This window comes from Phyllostomus hastatus, unplaced genomic scaffold, assembly GCF_019186645.2.
Source record: "Phyllostomus hastatus isolate PE091 unplaced genomic scaffold, TTU_PhHast_1.1 phas_contig_348, whole genome shotgun sequence".
NCBI lineage: Eukaryota > Metazoa > Chordata > Mammalia > Chiroptera > Phyllostomidae > Phyllostomus > Phyllostomus hastatus.
In genome coordinates, this window is record NW_025333860.1 from 793375 (window position 1) to 804435 (window position 11061).

Here is an 11061-nt window from a genome sequence, read left to right on the forward strand (position 1 = left end):
CTGAGAATATTTAAAGCAGAGAGTGATCCAAGGGGAAGACTTATGACTGTGACAAAGGATAAGGGACAAAATATAATTGATAAAGCTTTTTGGCTCACACTTTATTTCTTTTATAAATAAAACAGCTTAAAATAGATTTGAGGAATAATTTTGCTTCTTAGAAATAAAATTCAGTAGTGCTCTCAGCACAGGGTCTAGCATATAATGTGCAATAAGGGTTTTCTGAATGTGAACTATGGACACATCTTGAATCCTATGACCAATAGCCCCCACCCCTGTGCCAGGGAACAGCCTGTAATTTGCCATTTCCAGATCTCCATGGAGAAGCGATGGGGGTTGGGGATGACTCATCTGTAGGTAAATTCTGGGAGGAGAACAAGGTATGGTTCTTCTTGCTATGGATGCTCAGCCAGCTGGGAGTTAAAAGTTGGAATGGAACAGTTCCCCTGGGCTCCTGAATTGTTATTGTTTTTGGTAGCTCAGAATATATTCTTGAGATTATATATAAAAAGCTCATGCCTCCTTTTTTTTTTAACACCCCCTCACCACCCCAAACAATAACAACAACAAAACAACAAGAACAACAACAGAAATTCCAGATGCATTTCTTTGCTGGCAGCATGCTGCTGGGTTAACCCTCTGAGGAAAGCAGAAAACCTTGGTAGCCAAGCAACCTGAGCAGCCAACTAGTCTGCCCTATGCCTGCCTGCTGCTTCAAGCAGCCAATTCAGAAAAGTAATACACTATATGGCACAGGCCTCTCAGAGAAGTCTGTCTAATTTGAGTATGGGTATTTTTGTTTTTCTAAATATAATGGGCTATATGGTTCTGTTTCTTAGATAGTTTTTTTTACCTGCTTCATTCCTATTTTCTTTCCCCAATCCTAATCATCTCCTGGCAGTCAATGACCTGTATAACTACTCTTTGAAAGAACATACTCTAGCTCTGAGAGTAGCCGCCTCAACCAGATCCCTGGTCCCAGTCACCCTGAGCTCCATGCTGTGGAGCATTTTGATTAAGCCCAGTGGCCTCAGAATTCAGTGACCTGAGTGAAAATCCTGGCTCTGCCATTGCCCAATTACAATTTACTCAAACCCTTCCTTTTTATAACACTTATTTCATGGGATTAAATAAGAATATCTAATACTGGGTATAGCTAATATATACCTAATACTGGGTATCTGAAGCACAATAGTAATAATAGTAATAGTACTTATTACTATTATTAGGCTGCTGGGTATAGCCTTTCTCCATTCACCAAGACATATCTGTTTTGACAAGGCTCCCAGTTGGTTTCTGTCTCAGAGTTTTCTTTAAGGACAATGAGAATTTTAAACTTGTTTTCATCCTGAATGAATCAAATCCTAATCTCTCTATGCATAAAAAAAATAATTGAACTACAAACTCAAGAAGCAGTTTTCACACTCCATCCACCTGGTTAACATCCAGTAGACATTTTAGGGATTAGAAAGCTAATATATCATATTAGAGGCTAAAATGTAAAATTTTCTAAAGTGGTATAAAGTACATGGGTCTGAAAATCTTTTGGTCTTGAAAATTTTCCAAACCAGCCCAGTGCCACTTCATATGGTTAAAATTATAGCCAAACTTCTTGACAAATAGCCTTAAAAAAAGTTTTCCCCTAAATTTCCAGTATCAGACATTCATGGTCTTTCCAGATTCCAATGCCTACATTGTGGTCCTCCATGGCCTACTCCTCCACTGCACAATACGTACCAGCTTCCTTCCCTCCTCTCTTGGTTACCAATTAGAAATGGGGAATGGCTAAGAGCTTTGGCCATGGAATCAGACCATCTCAGAAATCAAGTGTGTGACATCGGGCAATTACTAGCTCTGTGATTCCTCCCCATATTTATTTATTTATTTATTTATTTCCTTATTTATTTATTTATTATTATTATTTTTTAAGATTTTATTTATTTATTTTATTTTTAGGGAGGGAAGGGGGAGAGAGAGAGAGAGAGAGAGAGAGAGAGAGAGAAACATCAATGTGCGGTTGCTGGGGGTTATGGCCTGCAACCTAGGAATGTACCCTGGCTGGGAATCGAACCTGGGACACTTTGGTTCCCAGCCCGCGCTCAATCCACTGAGCTACGCCAGCCAGGGCTCTACTTATTTATTTTTAAGATTTTATTTCTTTTTAGACAGAGGGGAAGGGAAGGAGAAAGAGAGGGAGAGAAACATCAGTGTGTGGTTGCCTCTCATGCAACCCCCAGGACCTGGCCCACAACCCAGGCATGTGCCCTGACTGGGAATCGAACCTGTGACCCTTTGTTTCACAGGACAGCGCTCAATCCACTGAGCTACACCAGCCAGGGCAACTTCCCCATATTTAAAATAGAGATAGTTATGATATCTACTTCCACGGAATTGTGATCAGGATTAAATAAGGTAATATACATAAAGAGTTTATAGTGCAGGAAATGGCATTTAGAGCTCAGTAAGTACTGTTTTTTTTTTAAACATCTTTTTAGTTGGGAGAGAGTAGTCTAGTAGCTAGACCTGCATCCAGTATTGCTCTGTAGGAAACTGATCGAGTTCCCCCAGGAACACAAACTATGGTAAAAACAAAATGGTCTGACCAAGTATGAATATTTTTCTTTAGGCTTTGCAGTGGGTCTGGTGCCTTCAGACCTAGATTCTAAGTGTGTGCCTAAGTACGTAACTGATATAAAGTGACCTAGACAGCCAGGAACTCTAGGCCTCTCTTCCATGGTTGGGAAGACTGCTGGTCCATAGAGGAACGGCTTGCATGTGGGAGTGTTAATGGGAGTGTGTTCTGTGCTGGCCAGATCCTGTGGTAGCTGAGCTGACAGACCTCAGACTGCCCCCCTCAAGTCTTCCTGCAGTTGGACCAGGAACACTACCTTCTTCCACCCCAGGCGATAGCGTAGCTTCCCTTTAGTTTGTTTTGGGACACGTCTTCGCTGGGAACACAACAAACACTAACTGCTTCATCTATAAAAATGAATAAGGACGTCTTGCCAGGATCTAAAGGAAAATACCCCTTTCAGGACATAAAAACAGAAGTAGCAGAGAATAATTCTTAAGAGCTCAATTCAGGATTCAGACAAGCTCTGGGTTTGAATCTTGGCTTCCATACTTTTCAGCTGTGTGACCTTCACCATGTTGTTTATCCCTCGGAGCCTGTATTTCCATATCTGGAGGAAGGGTTGATAAGTGTCTACCACATGGGGTTATTGTGAGGAATAAATAAGATAATGTATGTTATATAATTGGATGAGTGCTTGGTGTATAATAAGTGTTTCATAATGATAGCTAGTAGCTTTGGTGTAATTATTAAATGGATTTTGTTGCTCCCTCACATGTTCTTTACATTTTGGGGGATTTCACATTCATGGGGGAATCTAAGTTCATCTGTCCCCAAGAGTTTCCTTAGCCAAGTACATGCAGAGCAATAGCTTGTTTAGCTTAGGGCAAAGGTGGAGTTAAAGAAAAACGGAACAACCTAATTGTGCAGGTTGATGAAATTATTCCTAGCTTAAAGATTTTCAAACCAGGCTCCCAATATCCTTGAAGATAAACACTTATTATTACTGTCTTAGGACTTTTGTCCAAGAGTCAATTAAATTCAACAATCATTTGAGTAATTGTTCCCTGTCAGGCACTCTGCTAAGCAATAAAGACTTGGGGATGTATAAGACACATCTTTTTTGCTCAAGGAAATAACAGTTTAGTTATTGCTCTCTTGCCTATAAAATCTCCTCAAATTATCTTTTCTACTCTATCTTTTTTCACATCCGTGAAGATGCTTCTTAATCTAGTTCTGGGTGAGAACCTCTCTCTTTTTATGTTTTCCACCATTCACTTAACTTTGCCTTCCTTCATCTCTTATGCAATCATAGCATGCATTTTCAATGTTCTCTGTTTAATGCATATGGATTTGATCTCCCCAATTAGATTATAAGGAACTCTAGGGCATGAGTTTTCTATTAGTTCATTTTATAATCCCATAGCACTCGTCATTCTGTTATTTCTACTTTAGAGCATCAATGATGATTGTGAATGAAGTTTTATGAGTTTGTATGAAATACAGTTTCACTTATCCCTCTAAGTCAGTTGTGTATTAGACAGACAAAATTGAGGCAATTGCTACTTTCCTGTAGCACATCACCTGATTCGCTTAGGAAATTTCCTTTCTCTTTCTGCCTTCTAATTCTGTTTCTTCCATGGTGGTGACATTGAACACCAGATCACTAAATTCTGTGTAGAAAATGCCATTTCTATTTTTGCATTTGGTTTTGAGTCACTAACATCCACTTGGAAACTCCTCTAAAAAAGGACAAGGCAGATGCTCAGCACATTTGTAACTCAACAACCATGCAGGAGTTGAAGCAGAAAGGATTTGGCCCCCGTATCATCCTAAAGGGGAAGCTGGCATCTTATCCCAGCTTAAATGTAGGATAGTGCCTAGTAACTCTACAAGGATTCTCTCATTTTAGAAAAATATCCTGATTTCTCTGAAATCACGTATTTGGAATCTCTTTTCGCCATAGTGTGATCCATGAGGTTGTGGACAGTCAGTAGTAACAACCACTCGAGTTGTACTTTTTATATCTGAACACTCCCATTTCTTCATAGGCTTAGAAAAATGTTAAAGAAAGACACAAACCAACCTTAGCATATAGGAAAATATCCTCTGACCTTGAAAACCTGCTCATATGTTGGGGTGGGTGAGCAAAACTCAAGCAGGAAGAAGGCAGTTGTGTTTGTGTGTGTGAGTGTGCGCATTTGTATATGAATCAGAACCTTTCCAAAGGGAGGAAAACGCTGAATCCTATCAGTCAAACTGGTGAAAGAGGTAACAGGCGCTGGGCTCTTTATAGATCTTAAATTGGCATGTGCTGTACATATTGAGTACTTTGCTGATCTCATTTTTTAGAGCACTTGGGATGAAGGACAGGCAAAGAAAGGGTAATGAAAGATTGAGATCAGGACTATAGTTTTTAAAATAAGATTACTTTTCCTGTAACTGCAGATGCCTACAAAACCTCCCACAATCAGAGAATTAAACAAAATGGGATTCTATTTTAAAAACAGGGTGGAGATAATTATCATTGAAGTCTGGGTGTAGGGGTGAAGAGGATTATCTGAATACTGTACTGATTTTATTTGATTTCAAGGGTGTTCTCCAGTGTCACTATTGCACAGGTGCCAAAAATGTCTCTGCACCGCCACATGGATCATCAGGTCATCCAGAGAAACTGGTTTGTGGGCACCGAGAAACAATAAGCCTTCAAAAAGAACTCTGGAGAAATGATGCAGAAGCATATCCAGCCTCTCTGACCAGCTCTCCTTTCCATGGGGAAAGGGTTAAGCCCTCTACCAAAGACAGCAGAAGAAACTCTCTCCCTCTGAAGTGAGGACAGTAATGCACCATTAAGGAAGAGGAAGTATTTTCTGAGATGAAGCCATATTTGGGCCCCCCTGCTGAATGGAGTACAGTTAGGGGTTGGAGTGGCTGGCACTGGCACCCTCAGGGACACCCAGCTCCCCAGTTTTAAAGCCTCTTAGCCAGGACACATTTTAGCCATCAGTTCTTCTCTTTTTTTAATTAGGTTAATTATTTAAAACTTTTTTTTAGATTTTTATTTATTTTTAGAGAGAGGAAAGGAAGGAGAAAGAGAGGGCGAGAAACATTGAAGTGTGGTTGCCTTCCACACGCCCCCTACTGGGGACCTGGTCTGCAACCCAGGCACTACGTGCCCTGACTGGGAATCGAACTGGTGATCTTTTGGGTTACAGGCCGTGCCCAGTCCTCTGATCCACACCAGGCAGGGGGCTATCAATTCTTACTTGACTCCACATTCTAGTTACTCCCCATTCCGTCTCAGAACCTCACAGGGTTAACAGACAGGGGGACTTCACTAGGCAACTAGAGAAAGTGCAAACTAAACAGTTACAGAAAGGCACAATCTGTCTCTTCTTCCATAATGTGTTTCCTCATCTGTGAAATGGAAGTAAGAGCCCTGCCATATTTATTTCACTAAGTGCTGCCTAAGGTCGAAAAGCTATAGAAAGGCAAGGTAGTATTATGGCTGTTGTAGCTATTTTTATTATTATGCATCTCTGCAGGCCCATAGTTTTATATAACATACAACAACAAATATCTACTAAACATGTCTCAAAAGCTAGCTAGTCTAGAGTCTGTGAGGAGGTGGCTGCATGAAAGCTTGTTAAAACTTGAGGTTCCCTAGCCCCTCCTTAAGCCTACTGAATCAGAACCTTCAAGTGGGGAGCCCGAAGACCTGTATTTTTTTTAACAAGCTCTCAGGCAATGCTGACCTTCAGCCAGGTGTGTGATCCCTATTTGCTCATTCTATGAACACTGGACAAAACTGTTCTGCTTGGTTTAAATAACACTTGACCAGCAGCAGGTGGGCTGCAGCCTTACAGTACAAGTGACTGACAATCCTTTTCTAAGGGAACAGGAAGCAAAAACAGTACTTTAGAAGGGTTAAGTTTCCACAGAAGGACCACCAAGAGGGGGAAAGAAGGAATTGCACTCACCCACAATGATACCGCAAGCACTGACCAATCCAATCTCCTTCTTCAGGGCTACTCCGCCCTCTCCCTCTCCGGGCCCAGTCTCTGACTCGCTCCCACCTGGGTGGTTCTTTTCGGTGCTGTTTCGGTGCCTGGCTCCTTTTTCCATCTTAGTAGAATTTCAGCCTCCGAAAGATATCTTTCTAAATGCGAATGGGTGTGAATATATTTACAGAACGAGCCTTTCAAATTAAAATGTCTTCTCCCGAAATAAGGACCACTCCTACCCTCTTAAAAAACACTCAGGCAGATAAAAGAGAAAACTGAAAATATTCCTACTCTATATTGACACTTTCTTGTCACTCGTGCTTACAAACCAGGAAAATGTTGTTAACGGGAGGGGGGGAAGAGACACAGATATTTAAATACGAAAATATAACTGTACCGGCTACTCCGGCTGGAATTTTCCTGGAGGAATGTAGATCTTCAGAAAACAGGAGGGTTCTGCAGTGTTCAGGCAGCGGCTTATTTCAAACGCTTCAAAAAGGGAGAGTCTGGATTTCCCTCGGCTCGCTCCCTAAGAAAACAGATTTTTACCGCCCCTCAGCCTTTTCTTTTAGGAGGATAAAATACTTTTCATTAACTGGAGGGGGGGAAGGCAATCCTCCAGCCCTTTTGCAGAAAAACAACTGTAGATCCGACCGGTTTGCTCTGGATCTTGTTTCCACCTGGTGTGGGTTTCTTTTCCTTGCCCCGTCTTCTGCCTTCCGATTTTTCCAGATGTCCTTTTCTGTCTCGCTTGTCCTGTCCTTGTTTTCTTTCTTCCAATCTCCGTGCTCACGGCACAGACCGCCCCATCTCTCTCGGTTTTCGGAGAATGGCTCTGGCTCAGCGGAACGTGCTTCCCTTTACGCCGGTGGTTTATATGCTGAGCTAGCTCCGCCTTCACTCTCTCCATTCCTCTCCCATCCTCGCTCGTCCCCTCCCTCTTCAATTTAATATTAGCACTCAGCCTCCAAAGACCACAGAGAAGATGGGTTAAAATATTTCTCTTCGTAATCATCTCTTTTCCTCCATGTCAACTGTTCCGGGAGAGTTCATTAGCTAGTAGAGCGTTACAGGTCAATACAGCTTTATAAATGAGAAACTAGTTGTGCAGATACTTTCATGCAATCAGAAAGATACTGGCAAATGCACTAAAATATTAATGTCTGGATCATTTGAGGATACTAGAGAGAAGGTTGTAAGGTCATCATCTTCAGGTTTCTGAAAGGAGGAGAAGAGCCACCTGTGGGGGTGGGAAATGGAAAGAAGGAAGAATAATGGGCCCTGGCTGGTGTAGCTCAGTGGATTGAGCACAGGCTGTGAACCAAAGGGTCACTGGTTTGATTCCCAGTCAGGGCATATGCCTGGGTTGTGGGCCAGGTCCCCAGTTAGGGCCACGTGAGAAACAACCACACATTGATGTTTCTCACCCTCTCTCCCTCCCTTCCCTCTCTCATAAATAAATAAATAAATAAATAAAATAAACAAAATCTTTAAAAAATGTTAATATTACAATAATAAACAAATTTTTTAAAATCTTAGGAAAAAAAAAGAATGGAAAAGAGGTTCATTGTAATCCTGAACTGTGAAGAATATAGTGGAAAGAAGCTCTCCAGGAGGAGGTAATAGCTTCACTGTTTGCAGCTCTTATTTAGTGTTAGCTGAGACAGAAAAAAAAAAAAATGGCTCCCACCCTGCTTCCAGGAAAGAATGACACAAAATCTAGTGGAATGGGGCCTTTCACAGTTTCTAATATTTTTTGCATCTATAAATTATTTGAAAGGCAGACTGAGGAGAGGTAGGAAGTTATCAGCACCTCTCTGATCATGAAGCAGATTGTTGATGTTAAGAGAAGACTAACTTATGATATTGTGTCTTGGCTTCCCTGAAGAATTTCACCCAGAAACTGCTGCCTGAAGCATGAGAGCAATGATGTCTATTTATAATTGTAAAGTACTTTGAAAAAACAGCAAAAAGCAATATAGCAGACAACAAGATAAACCTAAAATAAAATTATTCCGAATGTGTATTAAATACATTACTCAAAAGTATTTGATTTTAAAGCAGGTCTAAAAACCAAAGTTCCCCAAGCTAACCACTAAGTACAGAAATTTGGCCTCACTTTTTGGGAACATGTTCCAAAAGATTTTGACTTTTTTTTTTATCTTCACCCTAGGATATGTTTATTGATTTTATAGAGAGAGAAAGAAATGTCAGTTTGTTGCCTCCCACACACACCCTGACCACAGAGATCAAATCTTATATCCTGACCAGGAATTGAACCCACAACCTTTTGGTGTATGGGACAACACACCATCCAACAAGCCACCTGGCCAGTGCAAAGATTTTGACTTTTAAGGAAAATAAATACTCCTTTAAAATGGGGATGTTTGAGCTGTGGGGTAAAGTGCATTCAATCATCAGTCTTTTCTACTTTGTTCTTTGATCCACTCAGGAGGTATGAAGAGATTTCAAAGGTTGAGAGTTCCACGCCTTCTTCTTCTCTGCCAGTTCAAGATATTGCAAATTAAACACCTCAGCAAAAGAAAAAAGAAAAAAAAAGGGGGGGGGGTGATGTAAAAAGGATTTTTAACAAAAAGAACAGACAAGGAAGGGAATATATAGCACAAAACTCAATAGGTGGGATAAGTTAGGGGACATGAAAAATTTTGAATTGCCTCTGGCCTTTCCTGACAACATTAGAAAGCATTGGGAGAAAAATTAATGGATTCATTTTTAAACAATATGATTTGAGGGCTTCTGATCAAATTTCAGCCTCAAAGTATAAAATAAATCTTCCTGCTTTTCAAACATAAGTTCTTTCAGTTATGTTTGCACTTGAATTTAAATTATGTAGACTTATGAGATAAAACATGAATGCAATGAGTAGGAGGTCTGTTTCCCAAACCAGTGCAAACTGACTACAATATGATAAACTTTAGCCATTTTAATTTATGAAATTAGAAGCTAACAAGGGTGAGGCATATGCAGTCAAATACATTCTTGGGATATCGTGGTATGAGGCATACCAAATTGGAAAGGAAGTGTTGGTGAAGGTTAATATTTCTATTTCTTTAGTATTTACCTATGACTGTCTATTAGTGGTAAAATGTAAAAGTTAGGAAAAGACTCTCCTCCTGCTCCTTCAGAAGGACCATTTATTTATATTACATGGTTCTCTTTAGGTTGGGATGCTTTGGGAAATAAACCCTAAGTGTGTTAAAATTTTATATGACTAACATTGAACACAGGAGAGAAAAATGTGTTGGTGAGGTATGTTAAGAAAAATCTGCCCTGGCTGGCATAGCTCAGTGGATTGAGTGCAGGCTGCGAACCAAAGCATCGCAGGTTTGATTCCCAGTCAGGGCACATGCCTGGGTTGCAGGCCACAGCCCCCAGCAACCGCATATTGATGTTTCTCTCTCTCTCTCTCTCTTTCTCTCTCCCTTCCCTCTCTAAAAATAAATAAATAAAATCTTTTTTAAAAAGAAGAAGAATAGCCCTTGATGTTTGAGGTCACTTTTATTTAAAAAAAAATCTACAAAAATGATTAACTGAAATTTCTTAAATTTTGAGCACTGAATATTTTTATTTGTAACTCTATTCTACCCTTAACTTTATATATTTTATTTTACTTTCTACATTTAAATAGTGCTTTACCATCTACAGATTGTTTTGTGGATGACATCTCAATTATTTCCCTCCTCACTGAACACTTTGGGTAGACAAGGCAGTTATTTTTTCCTATTATAAAGATCAGACAGCCAGGCTCAGAGAAGTGTCTTGCCTGAAGTCAAAGATAAGACACTTAACTTATTCATGGACAAGGTAGATATCGATGGTTTACACTGAGAACTTTTCTCAGAACACTATAGCTCTTTGCTGATGCCTCAACTTCCTTTGCCTGAAGAAAATAGAAGACCCTTGGATAAGGTCATGTCCAGCTCTTCTTGAGTTGGTGTCATAACTGCATCTTTTAGAGACCCATCCTGAAGCCAACACTTAACATCTGTTCAGTGTGACCTGTAAGACTTAATCTGCCCTTTCCAGTCCTCTACCTCAACATTTGGTTAGGTAATTTTTCAAGTACGTTAGTACAACTTTGTTTCCAATACGTGGGTGACTGTTTTCTATTGTTGTGCATGTTTAAGATGGAAAGAAAAAGAAATTGGTTCTTTTAACCAAGGAAAGTAAGAGGGTCATTTCGTTATGAAGGTGCATTTAGGAAGAGAAAGGCTGTGTGAGGCTGACACCTACTGCACAAAGAGGAATATGGGATGGGATGTGCTGCTTGTATACTAGTTAAACAAAAACACAGTCATGTTCCAATATATTCTCTTTTTGAAATAACAGGTAAGAAATATCTATTAATGCCAAGAAATAGAGCACAAAGCTCATTCACCCCATTCTTCATTTTTTTTCTGGACCCAAGAAAGAAGTATTTTATTCTTGTTCTTTGTAACAGCTGTGAAATCTGAGGTCACTAAT

The 11061-nt window shown here is 40.1% G+C and overlaps 1 protein-coding gene across 2 annotated transcripts in view; it reads right to left on the minus strand.

Moving 5' to 3' along the window:
* SLC7A8 (solute carrier family 7 member 8) overlaps nt 1–7429 on the minus strand; it is a 46088-nt gene extending 38659 nt beyond the window's left edge. Inside the window, exons 1-2 of one of the 2 annotated variants that reach the window (XM_045841173.1) lie at nt 6974–7429; nt 6553–6731 (exon numbers count right to left, since the gene is read on the minus strand). In XM_045841173.1, coding sequence (XP_045697129.1) covers nt 6553–6697 — 145 coding nt within the window. In that variant the 5' untranslated portion in view covers nt 6698–6731; nt 6974–7429. Of the gene's footprint in view, nt 1–6552 lie in introns of both variants that reach the window. The other variant, XM_045841172.1, reaches the window with a different exon arrangement.
* Nucleotides 7430–11061: the final 3632 nt, after the last annotated feature.